Here is a 23,093-nt window from a genome sequence, read left to right on the forward strand (position 1 = left end):
AGTACCAGACCCCAGCCCCATGATGCCCCCTGTTGGAGTGCAGGCCACTGTGCTCACCCACGACACCATCCGAGTGACCTGGGCTGACAGCTCGCTGCCCAAGAACCAGAAGATCACTGACGCGCGATATTACACAGTGCACTGGAAAACTAACTACCCTGCCAACACCAAGTACAAGGTGAGCCTTTACCTGCCTTTGTGCTTTTTGCACTGTCTCTTTCTTGTGGTTAAAGGAAGGCTGGTTGTGCTGGGGATGAACTCTAGCTTGTTAGTCCTCTTTTTGCACTGCTTGTTTATTTTAGGATTTACGACATCGGTGGGAATTAAACCCTGATTGCTGCGCTATGAAGTGTTACACTAACCACTGTGCTACAGTGCTGCCATTTTTATGCCTTTGCACTATGTTGCTGTCACAAAACACATCATGTAAGACAGTGATAATAGACCTGGTTGTGATTGATTCAGTGTGTACAGGAGTACAGCAGCTCCTCTGCTGGCTCACTGTACGCTAAATGAGCCTGCTTTCATTGACTCTGATACAGTGTAAATTTATTTCCTTCTTAGACTGCAGACACCACTACGTTGAGTTATATTGTCTCAGGGCTGAAACCAAACACACTCTATGAATTCTCTGTGAAGGTCACAAAGGGTCGGAGGTCAAGTACCTGGAGCATGACAGCACATGGAACAACATTTGAAACTGGTACGTCCGGAATAAATTATCAGTGCATTAATTCTTTGTTACCAGGCCAATCAGTTTGTGATCATAGTTCAGTAAGGAGAATTATTTCAACAAAATGTATGAAAATATCTACAGAAAATATAATGTGATCTGAAGAGTCTATAGAGAACTGGACTACACATCTGCTTTGTGGAGCCCTTACATTGTGTCTGCAGTGATCATCTTGAACTTCCTGTCTTTTTATCTCTCCTTTCCACTCCCTCACCTACCTGCCTGTCCTTGACCTTCCTTATTGCTACAGAGAGGCTAAACACACAGTGGAAGAACAACACCTTGTGTCTCACTCAGGTACCTTGCAGTGAAACACTGTGAACAGTAGTTCATGGTCCCCAGTGCTCCTCTCCTGTCCAAGCCCACTTGATTGTCCAGTTTTCTTCTCCCTTTGTTCATCTATCCATCCCTTACCCCACCTGTCTATTTTCCCCTTCCCATTTGGTTCTATCTCTCACCTCCAGCACTGGCCCTACCCCTCCTCTGTACTGCTGTACACAGTAATTCTTCCTTTTCCATCTCAGTCCTGATGCTGGGTCTCAAAAAGAAATGTTGACTCCTCAGACACTGCCTCACGCATTGAGTCCTTCTAATTGTCGGTGTTTTTGTTCAAAGTAGTCAGTACGTGCCTTCATTTATAATCATTGTCATTAAACCAACATCCTAATGCAAAGCACCAATGCCACTCAAGTGGCCTCTGAACTATACTCCCAATCAAGCACGTTAGAGGCTGTTAGCCAGGATTCAGCCATACATGTCCAGTGACAGCAGCACCCATGATCCTAACCCAGACAACAGCAGCCAGCAGCATTCCCTTACGGACTGCACTGGAAGACCAACTGGTTTCAGGAAAATAAAGGTCCCTGGGTCTGTTTGACTCAGGTTTACAGCTAAGTTTTCTGCTCTTGATTATCTAGTTCAGTGGTTGTGAGGAGGCAGGCAAATACCTTGCTCGCACCCCAGTCTCTCAAATGAAGACTGATCCTTTGAGGATATACACTCAAACTTCAAGTTTCAAGATTATTTAATGTTATTTCCAGTACACAAGTGTAAAGGAGAAAGAAATTATTGTTTCTCTGGATCTGTTTCAGGAAAAAACACACCCAATAAGATAAAGGAAACAAGAATAAAAAAAAAACACAATAAATATAAATACATAAGATGCTTATATACTTTGATTGCATGTCCATAAAGTGATGCTAGGCAAAAGAGTGTGTGTACATAAGATTCCCTGACAAGAAATGATAAAGTAGTGGTGGTGGGGGTTTTTCAGGGGTGGGTTAGTGAATGGAAATGTTGATCAGCTTCACTGCTTGGGGATACTAACTGTTTTTAAGTCTGGTGGTCCTGGCATGGATGCTATGTAGCCTTCTCCCCAATGAGAGTGGGGCAGACAGTCCATAAGCAGGGTGGATCAGATACTTCAGAATGTTACTGGCCCTTTTCCAGCACCTCTCTGTATGTAAGTCCTTGATGGATAGAGGAACTCAACAGGTCAGGCAGTATCTATGGAAATGAATAAACAAGTTTTAGGTCGATACCCTTCATCAGGACTGGAAAGGGAAGGGAAAGAAACCAAATAAGAAGGTGAGAAGAGGGAATGAAGGACAGGCTAGAAGGTGATAGGTGAAACTAGGCAGGTGGGGGAGAGGGGAAGTACAAAGCTGGGAGGTGATAGATGGAAAAGGTGAAGGGTTGGAGAAGTGGAGTGGAGAATGGGAAGGAGGAGAGCAACTGGGTTTCGGGGGGGGTGAGGGGAAGTGAGGTGGAAAGGGGTGAGGAGAAAGTGGCAGGTGAGGAGAAGAAATAAGGGAACCAGAGTGGAGAATTGAAGAAGAGAGGAGGGGAATATTTCCAGAAGTTGGAAAAATTAAAGTTAATGGCATCTCATCGGAGGCTGCACTGACGGAGTTGTTGCTCTTCCAACCTGAAAGTGGCCTGATCATGACAGTACAGGAGGCCATGGACCAATATGTCACTTTTAGTATCATCCATTGCTATTTATTTTTGTTAACTTACTGTAGCTTTTATGTCTTACATTGGCAGTGCTGCCATAAAGCAACACATTTCATGAAATATGTCAGTGATAATAAACCTGATTTTGATTCTGAAGTCACCTGTATTGTTTTCCAAGTTTTCACACTGTCAATATGGGTCTGGTTCATTAATCCATGATTTGAATACCTGGTTCAGTGGTAGGCCCATCCTCATGTTTCCCTGTTTATTTCAGTGCCAACATCTCCGCCCAAGGATCTAACTGTGGTCAGCAAGGAAGGCAAGCCCAGAACCATCATTGTGAACTGGCAGCCACCATCAGAAGCCAATGGGAAAATAACAGGTACTGGGGAACCTGCATGAGCTGCGGGGTGGGGTGACCACAGGCTGTGGAGACCGAGGGAGGGCACCCTCCAGTGGGCAGAGGGGCCAGTGCTCACCTTTCACTACAGTGTGATCAAAAGGAACAGTTTACAAAAGGAAATGTTGGGATGAAGTGGGCTTCGCTTAGTATTTAGAAGTTTGGGTAAGTGACATTTCATTGGATCCATCAGGAAGAGTGGGGCCTTAACTCCTCCTTAGCATTTCTGTAACCACTGCTCCCACTGAATGGCTCTGAGGTTAAACTGGTAAAGCATGAATTATCTGACTTGAAAGGAGCATTTCATAGTCCTGTGATGTCTTGCAGTTGTTTCATGAAAGTGGACAGAAACGGGAGCTGAACAGAGAAGTGACTTTGGGCTGAGCATGTGGATCATGTGACCCTTCCATCACTTGGGATTGTGTGGGGATGGAGGAGCAGAGGACTGTGGAGTCACAACTTGCCAGAAGCTGGTTGGAGAGTTCAGGAAACTTGTAGGACCAACAAAAGGGAAGGATTGAATAAAGGAGTTTAAATGGGCCTCAGTTGTTGGGAAGGCATGCTGATGCTCAGGATACAGGCAGTGGGGTTCCAGTGAGGTGAAGGAGCGAGGCTGGCTGCATGATCATTCCAGGCCACAAAATCATAGGTGGAAGGATAGATGGTGCCAATAAGTTGGGGCCAGTGGTTCTGAGGCAGGAATCTCAGCGAACCTCAGCAATCTCTGTAGTATAACTCATAACTACTAATGAACCAAGCGTTCATCAGTAGAAGCAGGAACTGGGGGGGGAGGGGTTTGGTAATAAGGAGAGCTGTGAGTGGAGTGTGCAGTGCAGTCAGCAATCTCCCCTCATCCAAGCTTTAGTCATCACATACATTTACATGTACTAGGAATTTACTGTGGCGTGTTGGAATGACGTACAATGAAATATGCCAACATTCAATAATTATAAAATGAATTATAAAGTCATAGATTGAAACAGGTATTTAAATGTGAATAAATACATAGCAGCATTTATTTATCAGCATTATAAAAAATGATTTGAAGTGTTTTAAGTGCAGTGCGATGACATGGGTAATAGATACAGGGTTTTGGGGTGGCTAATTAGAGTATTAACTGCCTGGGGAAGGAACTTACAAGATGGCATGAAGTTAATTGCCCCACGATACAAACAGTGGAGATTCTACAGAAAGAGAATTAAATACAGTAGTATGCAAAAATCTTAGGCACAATATATGTATTGTTAGGGTACCTAAGACTTTTGCCCAACAATGAAGTAATTTTATGTACTGCTGTCACAAAAAAAAACAAATTGCATGACACAAATGAGTGATAATACATCTGATTCTGATATGGGCCTCTGTTTTGGACTGAGTGGAAAGGAGACAGGGAGAGAGGAATCATTGTTGGGAGAGAGGAGAGGGAGTGGGAAGCACCAGAGAGACATTCTGTAATGATCAAGTAACAATTTGTTTGGAAACAAATGGCCTTGACTGGTATCTCAGGGCTGGGTGTGCCTGCACCTGTGCCACTCCCAGCCACTGGCACGCCTTCTCTGCCCACTGTTCCACAGCCCTCCCACAGGACTTAGAAACTTGCTCCCTGCTCCACATTGACAAATACTGTACTGAGCAAAGTCTTAGGCATCCTAGCTATATATAAGTGCCCAAGATTTTTGCACAGTACTGTATATTAAATAAATCATGTGCAAGTTGATGGAAGTACATTTGGGTTGTTATGAGAGAATACCACATGGCTGTACCACATAGTTTATTCTAAGGAAGAGTGGAGTTTGTGGGTGCCAGATTTATTTCACATGTCTATCTGTTTCTGTGTATAGGTTACATCATTTACTACAGCACAGACATAAAAGCAGAGATCCACGACTGGGTAATAGAGCCAGTGGTCGGAGACAGGCTCACTCACCAGATCCAGGACCTTACGCTTGATACCACATACTACTTCAAAATCCAGGCCCGTAATTCCAAAGGCATGGGCCCTTTGTCAGACTTCGTCCAGTTCCGCACACCTAAGGGTAAGGCGTGGCTCTGAGCATTTACAATGTCATGTGCAAAGATCACACTGAGGAAAGAAAGTACTTTTCTTTGAGATACAAAGTGATTCAGAAACCGGGTATCTCCCACCCTCCTCAGCTGTGCACACACTCAGACCACATAAACTAGGGGTATAGAACAGAGAATTCTATAGGCCATTCAGCTCACAATGTTGTGCCAACCTCTTAATCTACCGTAGGATCAACCTAAGCCTCCCCTCTACATAGCCCTCCATTTTTCTGTCATCCATGTGCATATCTTAATAATTTCTTGAATGGGCCTGATGTATCCGCTTCTACCACCAACCCTGGTAGGGCGTTCCACACACTCACCACTCTGTGTGTAAAACTCCTGACTCTTGACATCCCTCCATATAACCATATAACAATTACAGCACGGAAACAGGCCATCTCGGCCCTTCTAGTCCATGCCGAACGCTTACTCTCACCTAGTCCCACCAACCTGCACTCAGCTCCATTCCTTTCCTATCAATGTACCTATCCAATTTTTTTAAAATGACAATATCGAACCTGCCTTTACCACTTCTACTGGAAGTTCATTCCACACAGATACCACTCTCTGAGTAAAGTAGTTCCCTCTTGTGTTACCTCTAAACTTTTGACCCCTAAGTCTCAACTCAGGTCCTCTTGTTTGAATCTCCCCTACTCTCAATGGAAAAAGCCTATCCACGTAAATTCTACCTATCACCCTCATAATTTTAAATACCTCTCTCAAGTTCCCCTCAACCTTCTCCGCTCCAAAGAATAAAGACCTAACTTGTTCAACCTTTCCCTGTAACTTAGGTGCTAAAACCCAGGTAACATTCTAGTAAATCTCCTCTGTCCTCGCTCTATTTTGTTGACATCTTTCCTATAATTTGGTGACCAGAACTGTACACAATACTTCAAATTGGGCCTCACCAATGCCTTGTAGAATGCTAACATTACATCCCAACTCCTATACTCAATGCTCTGATTTATAAAGGCCAACATTCCAAAGGCTTTTTTCACCACCCTATCCACATGAGATTTAGGGAACTATGCACCATTATTCCTAGATCACTATGTTCTACTGCATTTCTCAGTGCCCTACCTTTTACCATGTATGACCTATTTGGATTATTCTTACCAAAATGTAGCACCTCGCACTTATCAGTATTAAATTCCATCTGCCATTGCTCAGCCCACTCTTCTAACTGGCCTAAATCTCCCTGCAAGCTTTGAAAACCTACTTCATTATCCACAACGCCACCTATCTTAGTATCATCTGCATACTTACTTATCCGATTTCCCAACCCATCATTCAGATCATTAATGTATATGACAAACAACATTGGACCCAGTACAGTTCCCTGAAGCACACCACTAGTCACCGGCCACCAACCTGACAAACAGTTATCCACCACTACTCTCTGGCATCTCCCATCCAGCCACTGTTGAATCCATTTTACTACTTCAATATTAATACCTAATGATTGAACCTTCCTAACTAACCTTCCATGCGGAACCTTGTCAAAGGCCTTACTAAAGTCCATATAGACAACATCTACTGTTTTACCCTCATCAACGTTCCTAGTAACCTCTTCAAAAAATTCAGAAGTTGTCAAACATGACCTTCCATGCACAAATCCATGTTGACTGTTCCTATTCAGACCCTGCCTACCCAGATAATTATATATACCATCTCTAAGAATACTTTCCATTAATTTAACCACCACTGATGTCAAACTTACTAGGTTTACTCTTAGAACCCTTTTTAAACAATGGAGCCACATGAGCAATACGCCAATTCTCAGGCATTATCCCCGTTTCTAATGACATTTGAAATATTTCTGTCAGAGCCCCTGCTATTTCTACACTAACTTCCCTCAAGGTCCTGGTGAATATCCTGTCAGGACCCGGAGGCGTATCCACTTTTATATTCTTTAAAAGCGCCAGTGCTTCCTCTTCTTTAATCATCAGCATTTCCATAACTACCCTACTTGTTTCCCTTACCTTATACAATGCAATATCCTTCTCCTTAGTGAATACCGAAGAAAAGAAATTGTTCAAAATCTCCCCCATCTCTTCTGGCTCCACACATAGCTGTCCACTCTGATTCTCTAAGGGACCAATTTTATCCCTCACTATCCTTTAGTTATTAATATAACTATAGAAACCCTTTGGATTTATTTTCACCTTACTTGCTAAAGCAACCACATATCTTCTTTTACCTTTTTGAATTTCGTTCTTAAGATTCTTTTTACATTCTTTATATTCCATGAGCACTTCATTTGCTCCGTGCTGCCTACATTTATTGTAGATCTCTCTCTTTTTCTGAACCAAGTTTCCAATATCCCTTGAAAACCATGGCTCTCTCAAACTTTTAACCTTTCCTTTCAACCTAACAGGAGCATAAAGATTCTGTACCTTCAAAATTTCACATTTAAATGACCTCCATTTCTCTATTACATCCTTCCCATAAAACAAATTGTCCCAATCCACTCCTTCTAAATCCTTTCGCATCTCCTCAAAGTTAGTCTTTCTTCAATCAAAAATCTCAACCCTGGGTCCAGACCTATTCTTCTCCATAATTATATTGAAACTAATGGCATTGTGATCACTGGACCCGAAATGCTCCCTAACACATTCCTCCATCACCTGACCTATCTTATTCCCTAACAGGAGATCCAACAATGCCCCTTCTTCTAGTTGGTACCTCTATGTATTGCTGCAAAAAACTATCCTGCACACATTTTACAAACTCCAATCCATCCATCCCTTTTACAGAACGGGCTTCCCAGTCTATGTGTGGAAAATTAAAATCTCCCACTATCACAACCTTGTGCTTACTACAAATATCTGCTATGTCCTTATAAATTTGCTCCTCCAATTCTCACTCCCCATTAGGTGGTCTATAATACACCTATAAGTGTTACTACACCTTTCCCAATCCTCAATTCCACCCAAATAGTCTCCCTCAACGAGCCCTCTAATCTATCCTGCCAAAGTACCACTGTAATATTTTCTCTGACAAGCAATGCAACACCTCCCCCTCTTGCCCCTCCGATTCAATCACACCTGAAGCAGCGAAATCCAGGAATAATTAGTTGCCAGTTACACCCCTCCTGCAACCATGTTTCACTAATAGCTACAACATCATATTTCCAGGTATCAATCCATGCACCAAACTCATCTACCTTTCTTGCAATGCTCCTAGCATTAAAATAAATGCATTTAAGAAATTCTTCACCTCTTACTCTCTGTTTATCCCTAACGGTGCAAACAACTTTACTATCTTCTTTTTCTTCCTTCTCCCCTACATCTTTGGTCTGAGCACTCCCCTTCTCTATCACCTGCCTATCCTCCCTCACACACTGTCTACAAGCTTTCTCTAATCATCTTTGCAAGGAGATAGCAGATATTTGTAGTAAGCACAGGGTTGTGATTGTGGGAGATTTTAATTTTCCACACATAGACTGGGAAGCCCATAATGTAAAAGGGATGGATGGTTTGGAGTTTGTAAAATGTGTGCAGGATAGTTTTTTGCAGCAATACATAGAGGTACCAACTAGAGAAGGGGCAGTGTTGGATCTCCTGTTAGGGAATGAGATAGGTCAGGTGACAGATGTATGTGTTAGGAGCACTTCGGGTCCAGTGATCACAATGTCATTAGTTTCAATATAATTAATGGAGAAGGATAGGACTGGACCCAGGGTTGAGATTTTTGATTGGAGAAAGGCTAACTTTGAGGCAATGCAAAAGGATTTAGAAGGAGTGGATTGGGACAATTTGTTTTATGGGAAGGATGTAATAGAGAAATGGAGGTCATTTAAATGTGAAATTTTGAGGGTACAGAATCTTTATGTTCCTGTTAGGTTGAAAGGAAAGGTTAAAAGTTTGAGAAAGCCATGGTTTTCAAGGGATATTGGAAACTTGGCTAGGAAAAAGAGAGATATCTACAATAAATATAGGCAGCATGGAGTAAATGAGGTGCTCAAGGAATATAAAGAAGGTAAGAAGAATCTTAAGAAAGAAATTAGAAAAGCTAAAAGAAGGTATGACATCGCTTTGGCAAGTAAGGTGAAAGTAAATCCAAAAGGTTTCTACAGTTATATTAATAGCAAAAGGATAGTGAGGGATAAAATTGGTCCCTTAGAGAATCAGAGTGGACAGCTATGTGTGGAACCGAAAGAGGTGGGGGAGATTTTGAACAACTTCTTTTCTTCAGTATTCACTAAGGAGAAAGATATTGAATTGTGTAAGGTAAGGGAAACAAGTAGGGAAGTTATGGAAACTATGACGATTAAAGAGGAGGAAGTACTGGCGCTTTTAAGGAATATAAAAGTGGATAAACCGGGTCCTGACAGGATATTCACTAGAACCTTGAGGGAGGTTAGTGTAGAAATAGCAGGGGTTATGACAGAAATATTTCAAATGTCATTAGAAACAGGGATGGTGCCGGAGGATTGGCGTATTGCTCATGTGGTTCCATTGTTTAAAAATGGTTCTAAGAGTAAACCTAGTAATTATAGGCCTGTAAGTTTGACGTCAATGGTGGGTAAATTAATGGAAAGTATTCTTAGAGATGTATATATAATTATCTGGGTAGGCAGGGTCTGATTAGGAACAGTCAACATGGACTTGTGCGTGGAAGGTCATGTTTGACAAATCTTACTGAGTTTTTTGAAGAGGTTACGAGGAAAGATGACGAAGGTAAAGCAGTGGATGTTGTCTATTTGGACTTCAGTAAGGCCTTTGACAAGGTTCCGCATGGAAGGTTAGTTAGGAAAGTTCAATCGTTAGGTATTAATATTGAAGTAGTAAAATGGATTCAACAGTGGCTGGATGGGAGATGCCAGAGAGTAGTCGTGGATAACTGTTTGTCAAATTGTAGGCCAGTGACTAGTGGTGTGCCTCAGGGATCTGTACTGGGTCCAATGTTGTTTGTCATATACATTAATGATCTGGATGATGAGGTGGTAAATTGGATGAGTAAGTATGCAGATGATACTAAGATAGGTGGCGTTGTGGATAATGAAGTAGGTTTTCAAAGCTTGCAGGGAGATTTAGGCCAGTTAGAAGAGTGGGCTGAGCAATGGCAGATGGAATTTAATACTGATAAGTGCGAGGTGCTACATTTTGGTAAGAATAATCCAAATAGGTCATACATGGTAAAAGGTAGGGCATTGAGAAATGCAGTAGAACATAGTGATCTAGGAATAATGGTGCATAGTTCCCTGAATCTCATGTGGATAGGGTGGTGAAAAAAGCCTTTGGAATGTTGGCCTTTATAAATCAGAGCACTGAGTATAGGAGTTGGGATGTAATGTTAGCATTCTACAAGGCATTGGTAAGGCCGAATTTGGAGTATTGTGTACAGTTCTGGTCACCGAATTATAGGAAAGATGTCAACAAAATAGAGAGAGTACAGAGAAGATTTACTAGAATGTTACCTGGGTTTCAGCACTTAAGTTACAGGGAAAGGTTGAACAAGTTAAGTCTTTATTCTTTGGAGCGTAGAAGGTTGAGGGGGGACTTGAGAGAGGTATTTAAAATTATGAAGGTGATAGATAGAATTGACATGGATAGGCTTTTTCCATTGAGAATAGGGGAGATTCAAACAAGAGGACATGAGTTGAGACTTAGGGGGCAAAAGTTTAAGGGTAACATGAGGGGGAATTTCTTTACTCAGAGAGTGGTAGCTGTGTGGAATGAGCTTCCAGTAGAAGTGGTAGAGGCAATTTGAGTAATGCCATTTAGAGCAAAATTGGATAGGCAGATGGACAGGAAAGGAATGGAGGGTTATGGGCTGAGTGTGGGTTAGTGCGATTAGGTGAGAGTAAGCGTTTGGCACGGACTAGAAGGGCCGAGATAGCCTGTTTCCGTGCTGTAATTGTTACATTGTTATATGGTTATCTTAAAGCTATGCCCCTTCATATTAGCCATCTCTGCCTTGTCAAAAAGTCCTCTGGCTGTCCACTGAATCTGTGTCTCTTATCTTGTACACATCTATCAAATCACCTCTCATTCTCCTTCATTCCAAAGAGAAAAGCCCTCGCTAAGTCAACCTATAAGGGCAGTCTTCCTTCCTACCTCCTATATCTTTCAGCCCTACAAAGGGGAGAGTAATCCTGACTGAATTTCTAGCCCTCCCCTTCAGAACAGAAGTGCAAAGAGCCTAGTCTGCATGTGGCAGCTGTGGGCTCAGTCAAGTGCCAGTGTTTCAACCTGAGCAGTCATCAGGCAGACAGGGATTGCTCAGGATACACAAGTGGCAAGTAAAGGGAGAATGCAAGTTAAATTAGGACAGGACAGAAAACCCACTGCTTATTTCTACCTTAATTTTTTTAATCTGACTTACTCAAAAATCAGGACTTGTCTCTTTAGGGATATGGCAGGACGTATTGGTCTATTTATACAAAATTCTTAAAAATTTCTATCCCCACCTTTCACTTTGTACAATCCAATCTCTATGATATATGCAGTGCTGCTTTTATTGTACGTTGACTGGATTTCTGTAGCATGGGCAGTTGCAGATAATGTGTGCTTCTGTATGTTTCTGTCGTTTGTCAAATTTCCTTTCATCGCTGGTGCCAAGACAGTAGTTTCACCCGTTCTGACCATCTGAAGAGAGGAGGTGAACGAGCAAGCCAGTGATCATCTCTGTGCATCACGCCATGAGTGTGTTGTCACTTTGACATGGAGTGAGACTGTTGAGCAATGGCTGTAGATGTGCATATGACCGAACTTCCCTCACCTTTGAATGTTGCTACTTTGATGTGGACTGGTTGAATTTGTGTTTAACATCAGGTTCAATTGAATTGCTTTTGATGTTTTCTCTTGTGTCCCTGATCCATTAGCTGAGTCATCAGACAAAATGGCTCATGATCAAGGTAACTCACTGCACCCTGTTCACCCTGGACTTGTTGCTAGTTTATACTCTGCACCTTTTGTTGTTTCCTGCCATTTAATCCTTTGATCTCTGGGCCTTCACACCAGGTTTTGTGTATCAGGTTAGTGATTCTGGGTTTAATAGCCCATGGCATCACGTGTCTCTCTACTTGCAGCTACCTGTGAGGTCCTTAGTACAACTGGACTGGCAGAATCACCCATCTGAGGTCAAACCATTTCCCCAGAGAAAGGGGAGGAAATACAGAGAATGAACAAATCACTAAATCCTACAAACAAAGCCTGTACTGAGGATAGCCGGTCATAGACCGGCATCTGATTCTTCTGCTTGTTTTTAATTTGTTGGGGAGTGGAGGGAGATTCTTCTTTGCTTCCTCAGCATAATCAGCAGCTTCCAGTTTAATTAGGGCCAGACATCTCAGAATTTCAAATGGGAAATACGAGAAATATTTGGCAAGTCAGCCAGCATATATGGAGAGAGAAGTAGTGGTTGTTTCAAGTTTATGATCAGGAATGATTTGATGCTGCCCAATTTGTTGAAGATTTGTAGCATTTTCTGCTTTTATTTCAGATTTCCTGTAGTTTGCCTTTATACAAACCATATGAGTAAATGTCTGATGTGTTATTTGAAGGGCTGCCTAATGTTTTTGAGGTAAGTTCTTTGCAGATCTCAGCCCCCCCCCCCCCCCCCCCCACCACCCTTCTGAGAGTGCATTTTCCTGACTGGAATCTCTCCCAGTTCCTCAACCAAGTCACCAAAGTGAAATTGACCACCAGGCTTACTCTGAGAGCCACACAAACTGCCGAGGCAGTGGTACATCTCTGAAAGTCAGCTGGAGGACACACTCTGACAGATGATAGCTAACTTGACACAGAACAAAATCTCGTGGTCTGCTTTCAGTCAGAGTTGGCAGCCAAAGGTGGCGAGGAGCCCCAGCTTCTCCCACACTACAGTAAAGGCTCAGAGTGCTGGCTTTGTATCTGTCTCTTACACCCACCAGCTCCCAGTGAGGAGGACCTCGAAATGTCGACAGTGCTTCTCCTTATAGATGCTGCCTGGCTTGTTGTGTTCCACCAGCATTTTGTGTAGGACCTCTGCAATGTGGCTTGAACCATTTGGCACATGTTTAGCAGCTTTGCTATTGTGGTACATTTTGCACAGGCTTCATGTGGAGAGATTGTGTGCTGACAGGGGTACACACCCCAGAGACAACCCTTCTATTAATGGCTGCACCGATGAGATGGTAGCTGATCCATCCATCACACCACTGTAAGGTGTGCAGCTTGAGAAAGGCACCTCAGATCACTCACACGGGCTGTGCTGTCCCAGAGAAGGTGAAGCTCCTGCAGTAATTGTTGGCGTAGGGTGTGCCTGGCTTTAGACCTAGCAACCATGGAGAAATGGTGATACGTGTTGCCAAGTTGATGTCTGCCATGGGGATCTTGCAGTTTGTCACAGCACCTTGCACCCACTGCCACTATACCTCTAAATAGTGGAGACTGCGTTTCTGCGATGTGTTGGAGAAGGTTCTGGAGGGTTGTGATATGTATTGCTGATGGGCACATTGGAACAGTAACCAGAGGTGGAGGGAGTGAACGTGTATTATATTTTTCATTTTATTTTGTGATACAGGACAGAACAGCTCCTTCAGGCCCAATGAGCCACACTGCCCAGCAACCTACCTAATTAACCTGGTGCCTCTTTGGACTGTGAGAGGGAACCCAGGTAGTCATGAGGGGGACGTACATACTCCTTACATTTGGCATCAGATTTGAACTAAGACAGCCATGCTGTGATACTCTACTTGCTAGGTTACAGTGGCATCTTGTGCTGGATGGTGTGTTGTTGGAGCTGTGCTCATCCAACAGTCAGGAAAATTCCATGTTACTCCTGATATATCTTGTAGCTAATAGAAAACTTCGGGTGGTGAGACATCTGTAGTCGTTCACCAGTCTCTGGCCTCCTGCGTTTATGTGGCTTTTCCAATCACGCTTCTGCACAAAAGTCAGCCCTACGAAGGAGGAGATGATACGATGGGGAGCTTCTGTTTCTGAATGTTACCTTCCACATGAACTACACTTAGGTGTTTTGTTGAGGTCTGGTTGTATTTTGGCACAGACCAAATAATTTTTTGTATGTCTGACTCCAGATTCAATGGCAAGCTTACCGTTTCCCACCCTGTAACTTAGAGTTAATGGCTGAAGTCTGTGTGAGCAGTCGTGTTCAGTAGTGAACACCCTCTCCACTGACGCCTTTGCGAGTAGTTGTGTCCATTAGTGAACACCCTCTCCGCCGACGGCTTTGCGAGTAGTCGTGTCCAATAGTGAACACCCCTCTGCCCATCACGTTCTGGAGAGTACATCCAGCATGTTAACCCACAGTAATCTGTCACCGAATGTTAGTTTTCAGTACCTGGCTGCCCATATGGGAGTTTGATTGCATTTTTTCCAATTATATTCCTTATTTAGAACATTTTCATTGATACAGCAGAACATTCATCCATCGTGAACTATCCCAGGGGTATCACTGCATTTGTTTCTCAGGGTGATGGCATCTCCCTTTCAACCTCAGATGTTATGTGCCTGACAATGGAGGGGATATTACCCTGACTGATGATGTAGGGGTTATTACCCTGACTGAAAGTGGGGTGGTGTTTATTACCCAGACTGACAGTGGGGGGGGTATTACCCAGACTGACAGTGGGGGTTTATTACCCATACTGACGGTGTGAGTTTATTACCCAGACTGACAGTGGGGGGGGTATTACCTGGACTGACAGTGGGGGGGGGGTATTACCTGGACTGACAGTGAGGGTTTATTACCCATACTGACGGTGTGAGTTTATTACCCAGACTGACAGTGGGAGGGGGTTATTACCCAGACTGACAGGTGGGGTGTTATTACCCAGACTGACAGTGGGGGGTGGTGTTTATTACCCAGACTGACAGTGGGTGGTGGGGTTATTACCCAGACTGACAGTGGGGGGGGGTATTACCTGGACTGACAGTGGGGGTTTATTACCCATACTGACATTGGGGGGTGTTATTATCCAGGCTGATGGTGGGGGTGGGGTTATTACCCAGACTGACAGTGGGGGGGGGTATTACCTGGACTGACAGTGGGGGTTTATTACCCATACTGACGGTGTGAGTTTATTACCCAGACTGACAGTGGGAGGGGGTTATTACCCAGACTGACAGTGGGAGGGGGTTATTACCCAGACTGACAGGTGGGGTGTTATTACCCAGACTGACAGTGGGGGGTGGGGTATTACCTGGACTGACAGTGGGAGGGGGTTATTACCTGGACTGACAGTGGGAGGGGGTTATTACCCAGACTGACAGGTGGGGTGTTATTATCCAGGCTGATGGTGGGGGTGGGGTTATTACCCAGACTGACAGTGGGGGGGGGTATTACCTGGACTGACAGTGGGAGGGGGTTATTACCCAGACTGACAGGTGGGGTGTTATTATCCAGGCTGATGGTGGGGGTGGGGTTATTACCCAGACTGACAGTGGGGGGTTGTATTTCCCAGACTGACGGTGGGGAATTTATTACCCAGACTGACAGTGGGGGGGGGGGGGGGGTATTACCTGGACTGACAGTGGGGGTTTATTACCCAGACTGACTGGGGGGTTATTACCCATACTGACGGTGGGGCGAGTTATGAACCAGACTGACGGTGGGAGGAGGTTAATACCCTGACTGAAAGTGGGGTTTATTACACAGGCTCTAAGGAGAGGGTGGGTTATTAACCAGACTGATGCTGGGGAGGTATCACCTCTAACTGGTTCTCAGTGAGTTGTGGTATGTAGTCCTGCATTTGGACCTTTGCTGATGCAGCTTCCAGCAGCTGCATGACATTCAGTGGAATGCTTTGAGTCATACTGGAGGGAAGGGCCTCCCTTCCTCTGCGTGCTCAAGTTAACCAAGTGGCTGCTGTGGTCCAAGGGTTGGCGCTGATGTTTCCCTGGTGTACCTTAGTGCTTTCCGATGGGTTGATGATGAAACTCTCAACTCTTCTCTGCCCATCCTCTCCGATACAGTGTGGAACAGGCCCTACCGGCGCAGCGCCCATTCATTTAATCTTAGCCTAATCACAGAACATTTTTCAATGGCCACTTAAGCTACAAACTAGTCGATATATTTTGGACTGTGGGTGGAAACCAGAACGCCCAAAAGCAGCCCACATGCACACGGGGAGGAATGTACAAAGTTACTTACAAAGGACAGTAGAATTGAACTTTGAACTCTGAAGTCTGGTGTCTCAAGCTGCAATTGCGTCATGCTAACTTCTGTGCCCCATTGATTTTATCAATGTACATGAATAACCGTTCCATAAAATAACCAGTAATTTAGCCATTTCTTTGTTCTCATTATTCAATCAACACCCTCACGCTGACCAGGAGACACTTAACAGAAAAGACGCGATCACCCTCTTGGAAGTGGGGATCCATCGATCGAGGAAAGCACAGAGAGACTGCCGAATATTGGTGTGGGGCAAATTGATCAAAGGAGTACGCTTTCCATTCCTCCCATCCTGGGTTCCTTCTGTGTATTGTAGGGATGGAGTAGTCAGTAGTGAGTGACTGTGAATGTTTCTGTGTAGCTCCATACACCAGTTTTGAGCTTCTTGTGTTCCTGCAGCACCAGGATCATCTGGGAAAGTTGGGAAGAATCCTCCGATGATGGACTCAGGCGCAGACACCAGGCATTCCATCAGTGGTGAGCTGTAACTTGTGTTTATACAGCAGTGACTTCTCTATGAGGTGTGTGCCCCACATTACTTCCCCTGCATAGGCCATTGTCACCAATTCCAGTCACACAGATCATCACCCCCCTCCCCATCCCCCCAAGAAAACACACATGTCTCTCCCTCTCTCTCACGATCTGACACTCACTCACACACACACTTCATAGTGAGTGTGTGTTCCCCACTCTCTCTCCTCTCCCACTCTCCCTTTCCTCCTCCCTTGGTCCCGGTTTGCCCAACTCACACAGCTTGGTCCTTCTCCCTCATTCACTGCCCTCACACACAGAATATTTGTCCCGCATACAGCACGGATCTTCCTCTCCCCACAGAGACACTATCCCAACCTCTCCCCACGCAGTCACTCTCTCAACTTCTCCCCACGCAGTCACTGTCCCAAACTCTTCCCACAGAGTCACTGTCCCAAACTCTTCCCACACACAGTCACTGTCCCAACCTTTCCCCGACACAGTCACTGTCCCAAGATCTCCCCGACACACAGTCACTGTCCCAAGATCTCCCCGACACACAGTCACTGTCCCAACCTCCCCCCACACAGTCACTGCCCCAACCTACCCGCATACAGTCACTGTCCCAATCTCTCCCTGACACAGTCACTGTCCCAACCTCTCCCCACAGAGTCACTATCCCAAACTCTCCCCACACACAGTCACTGTCCCAACCTTTGCCGACACAGTCACTGTCCCAAGATCTCCCCGACACACAGTCACTGTCCCAACCTCCCCCCACACAGTCACTGTCATCACCTCTCCCCACACACAGACACTGTCAGAACCTCCCCCCACACACAGTCACTGTCACAAACTCTCCCCACACAGTCACTGTCCCAACCTCTCCCAGATACAGTTACTGTCACAACCTCTCCCCACACAGTCACTGTCGCAAACTCTCCCCACAGAGACACTATCCCAACCTCTCCACACGCAGTCACTCTCTCAACTTCTCCCCACACAGTCACTGTCCCAAACTCTTCCCACAGAGTCACTGTCCCAAACTCTCCCCACAGAGTCACTATCCCAACCTCTCCCCACACACAGTCACTGTCCCAACCTTTCCCCGACACAGTCACTGTCCCAAGATCTCCCCGACACACAGTCACTGTCCCAACCTCCCCCCACACAGTCACTGTCCCAACCTACCCCCATACAGTCACTGTCCCAATCTCTCACTGACACAGTCACTGTCCCAACCTCTCCCCACAGAGTCACTATCCCAAACTCTCCCCACACACAGTCACTGTCCCAACCTTTGCCGACACAGTCACTGTCCCAAGATCTCCCCGACACACAGTCACTGTCACAACCCCTCCCCACATAGTCACTGTCCCAACCTCTCCCCACAGAGTCACTATCCCAACCTCTCCCCACGCAGTCACTGTCCCAACCTCTCCCCACGCAGTCACTGTCCCAAACTCTCCCCGCAGAGTCACTGTCCCAAACTCTCCCCACAGAGTCACTGTCCCAACCTCTCCCCACACACAGTCACTGTCCCAAGATCTCCCCAACACACTGTCACTGTCCCAACCTCCCCCCACACCGTCACTGTCCAAAGCTCTCCCCACACAGTCACTGTCCCAACCTCTCCCAGATACAGTTACTGTCACAACCTCTCCCCACACAGTCACTGTCGCAAACTCTCCCCACAGAGACACTATCCCAACCTCTCCCCACGCAGTCACTCTCTCAACTTCTCCCCACGCAGTCACTGTCCCAAACTCTTCCCACAGAGTCACTGTCCCAAACTCTCCCCACAGAGTCACTATCCCAACCTCTCCCCACACACAGTCACTGTCCCAACCTTTCCCCGACACAGTCACTGTCCCAAGATCTCCCCGACACACAGTCACTGTCCCAACCTCCCCCCACACAGTCACTGTCCCAATCTACCCCCATGCAGTCACTGTCCCAATTTCTCCCTGACACAGTCACTGTCCCAACCTCTCCCCACAGAGTCACTATCCCAAACTCTTCCCACACACAGTCACTGTCCCAACCTTTGCCGACACAGTCACTGTCCCAAGATCTCCCCGACACACAGACACTGTCCCAACCTCCCCCCACACAGTCACTGTCACCACCTCTCCCCACACACAGACACTGTCACAACCTCCCCCCACACACAGTCACTGTCACAACCTCCCCCTACACACAGTCACTGTCACAAACTCTCCCCACACAGTCACTGTCACAAATTCTCCCCACGCAGTCTCTGTCACAACCTCTCCCTGACACACAGTCACTGTCACAACCTCTCCCGGACACAGTCACTGTCCCAACCTCCCCCTGACACAGTCACTGTCCCAAACACCCCCACACAGTCACTGTCACAACCTCTCCCTGACACAGTCACTGTCCCAACCTCCCCCCACGCAGTCACTGTCACAACCTCTCCCCGACACAGTCACTGTCCCAACCTCTCCCCGACACACCATCACTGTCCCAAGCTCTCCCCGACACAGTCTCTGTCACAACCTCTCCCCACACAGTCACTGTCACAACCTCACCCTGACACAGTCACTGTCCGAACCTCTCTCCACACAGTCACTGTCACAACCTCTCCCCACATAGTCACTGTCCCAACCTCTCCCCACACACAGTCACTGTCCCAAGAACTCCCCAACACACTGTCACTGTCCCAACCTCCCCCCACACAGTCACTGTCCCAACCTCTCCCCACAGAGTCACTATCCCAACCTCTCCCCACAGAGTCACTATCCCAACCTCTCCCCACAGAGTCACTATCCCAACCTCTCCCCACACACAGTCACTGTCCCAACCTTTCCCCGACACAGTCACTGTCCCAAGATCTCCCACACACAGTCACTGTCCCAACCTCCCCCCACACAGTCACTATCCCAACCTCCCACCACAGTCACTGTCACAACTTCCCCCCACACAGTCACTGCCCCAATGTCTCCCCACACAGTCACTGGCCCAACGTTTCCCCACACAGTCACTGTCACAAACTCGCCCCAGTCTCAGTCACAATCTCCCCCCACACAGTCACTGTAACAACCTCTCCCCGACACAGTCACTGTTCCAACCTCTCCCTGACACAGTCACTGTCCCAAACTCTCCCTGCACAGTCACTGTCCCAACCTCCCCCTGCACAGTCACTGTCACAACCTCTCCCCGACACAGTCACTGTCCCAACCTCTCCCTGACACAGTCACTGTCCCAAACTCTCCCTGCACAGTCACTGTCCCAACCTCCCCCTGCACAGTCACTGTCACAACCTCTCCCCGACACAGTCACTGTTACAACCTCTCCCCGACGCAGTCACTGTCCCAACCTCCCCCTGCACAGTCACTGTCACAACCTCTCCCCGACACAGTCACTGTTCCAACCTCTCCCTGACACACCGTCTCTGTCCCAACCTCTCCCTGACACAGTCACTGTCCCAAACTCTCCCTGCACAGTCACTGTTCCAACCTCTCCCCGACACAGTCACTGTTCCAACCTCTCCCCGACACAGTCACTGTCCCAACCTCTCCCTGACACAGTCACTGTTCCAACCTCTCCCTGACACAGTCACTGTCCCAAACTCTCCCTGCACAGTCACTGTCCCAACCTCTCCCTGACACACCGTCTCTGTCCCAAGCTCTCCCTGACACAGTCACTGTCCCAACCTCTCCCTGACACACCGTCTCTGTCCCAAGCTCTCCCCGACACAGCCACTGTCCCAACCTCTCCCTGACACAGCGTCACTGTCCCAAACACCCCCACACAGTCACTGTCACAACCTCTCCCTGACACAGTCACTGTCCCAAACTCTCCCCGCACAGTCACGGTCACAACCTCTCCCTGACACAGTCACTGTCCCAAACTCTCCCCGACACACCGTCACTGTCCCAAGCTCTCCCCACACAGTCACTGTCCCAAGCTCTCCCCACAAAGTCACTGTCTCAACCTCTCCCCGACACCGTCACTGTCCCAACGTCTCCTCACACAGTCACTGACCCAACCTCTCCCCGATACAGTTACTGCCCCAATGTCTCCCCACACAGTCACTGGCCCAACGTCTCCCCACGACACACAGTCACTGTCCCAAAGTCTCCCCACACAGTCACTGTCCCAACGTCTCCCCACACAATCACTGTCCCAACGTCTCCCCGACACAGACACTGTCCCAAACTCTCTCCACATAATCACTTACCCAACCTCTGCCCATGCACAGTCACTGTCCCAACGTCTCCCCAGTCACTGACCCAACGTCTCCCCGACACAGTCACTGTCCCAACGACTCCCCACACAGTCACTGTCCCAACCTCTCCCCACACAGTCACTGTCCGAACCTCTCCCCAACACAGTCAATGTCCCAACCTCTCACCAACTCAGTCACTGTCCCAACCTCTCCCCAACACAGTCACTGTCCCAACGTCTCCCCGACACAGTCACTGTGTCACAACCTCTCCCCGACACAGTCACTGTCCCAACCTCTCCCCGACACAGTCACTGTCACAACCTTTCCCGACACAGTCACTGTCACAACCTCTCCCCACACAGTCACTGTCCCAACCTCTCCCCACACAGTCACTGTCCCAACCTCTCCCCACACAGTCACTGTCCCAACCTCTCCCCACACAGTCACTGTCACAACCTCTCCCCATGACACACAGTCACTGACCCAACCTCTCCCCGACACAGTCACTGTCACAACCTTTCCCGACACTGTCACTGTCACAACCTCTCCCCACACAGTCACTGTCACAACCTCTCCCCACACAGTCACTGTCCCAACCTCTCCCCACACAGTCACTGTCACAACCTCTCCCCATGACACACAGTCACTGACCCAACCTCTCCCCACACAGTCACTGTCCCAACCTCTCCCAGATACAGTTACTGTCACAACCTCTCCCCACACAGTCACTGTCGCAAACTCTCCCCACAGAGACACTATCCCAACCTCTCCCCACGCAGTCACTCTCTCAACTTCTCCCCACGCAGTCACTGTCCCAAACTCTTCCCACAGAGTCACTGTCCCAAACTCTCCCCACAGAGTCACTATCCCAACCTCTCCCCACACACAGTCACTGTCCCAACCTTTCCCCGACACAGTCACTGTCCCAAGATCTCCCCGACACACAGTCACTGTCCCAACCTCCCCCCACACAGTCACACTCCCAATCTACCCCCATGCAGTCACTGTCCCAATTTCTCCCTGACACAGTCACTGTCCCAACCTCTCCCCACAGAGTCACTATCCCAAACTCTTCCCACACACAGTCACTGTCCCAACCTTTGCCGACACAGTCACTGTCCCAAGATCTCCCCGACACACAGACACTGTCCCAACCTCCCCCCACACAGTCACTGTCACCACCTCTCCCCACACACAGACACTGTCACAACCTCCCCCCACACACAGTCACTGTCACAACCTCCCCCTGCACACAGTCACTGTCACAAACTCTCCCCACACAGTCACTGTCACAAATTCTCCCCACGCAGTCTCTGTCACAACCTCTCCCTGAAACACAGTCACTGTCACAACCTCTCCCGGACACAGTCACTGTCCCAACCTCCCCCTGACACACCGTCACTGTCCCAACCTCTCCCTGACACAGTCACTGTCCCAAACACCCCCTCACAGTCACTGTCACAACCTCTCCCTGACACAGTCACTGTCCCAACCTCCCCCCACGCAGTCACTGTCACAACCTCTCCCCGACACAGTCACTGTCCCAACCTCTCCCCGACACACCATCACTGTCCCAAGCTCTCCCCGACACAGTCTCTGTCACAACCTCTCCCCACACAGTCACTGTCACAACCTCACCCTGACACAGTCACTGTCCGAACCTCTCTCCACACAGTCACTGTCACAACCTCTCCCCACATAGTCACTATCCCAACCTCTCCCCACACACAGTCACTGTCCCAAGAACTCCCCAACACACTGTCACTGTCCCAACCTCCCCCCACACAGTCACTGTCCCAACCTCTCCCCACAGAGTCACTATCCCAACCTCTCCCCACAGAGTCACTATCCCAACCTCTCCCCACACACAGTCACTGTCCCAACCTTTCCCCGACACAGTCACTGTCCCAAGATCTCCCACACACAGTCACTGTCCCAACCTCCCCCCACACAGTCACTGTCACAAACTCGCCCCAGTCTCAGTCACAATCTCCCCCCACACAGTCACTGTAACAACCTCTCCCCGACACAGTCACTGTTCCAACCTCTCCCTGACACAGTCACTGTCCCAAACTCTCCCTGCACAGTCACTGTCCCAACCTCCCCCTGCACAGTCACTGTCACAACCTCTCCCCGACACAGTC

The 23,093-nt window shown here is 47.3% G+C and overlaps 1 protein-coding gene across 2 annotated transcripts in view; it reads left to right on the forward strand.

Annotated features, from left to right (window-relative positions):
• LOC132378744 (neogenin-like) overlaps positions 1–23,093 on the forward strand; it is a 383,956-nt gene that overhangs the window by 255,984 nt on the left and 104,879 nt on the right. For both annotated transcript variants that reach the window (XM_059945868.1, XM_059945867.1), the window contains exons 17-21: positions 3–178; positions 565–703; positions 2,964–3,071; positions 4,931–5,125; positions 16,683–16,760. In XM_059945868.1, the coding sequence (XP_059801851.1) occupies positions 3–178; positions 565–703; positions 2,964–3,071; positions 4,931–5,125; positions 16,683–16,760 (696 nt within the window). The remainder of the gene's footprint in view (positions 1–2; positions 179–564; positions 704–2,963; positions 3,072–4,930; positions 5,126–16,682; positions 16,761–23,093) is intronic.

This window comes from Hypanus sabinus, chromosome 21 (genome assembly GCF_030144855.1).
Source record: "Hypanus sabinus isolate sHypSab1 chromosome 21, sHypSab1.hap1, whole genome shotgun sequence".
Lineage (NCBI taxonomy): Eukaryota > Metazoa > Chordata > Chondrichthyes > Myliobatiformes > Dasyatidae > Hypanus > Hypanus sabinus.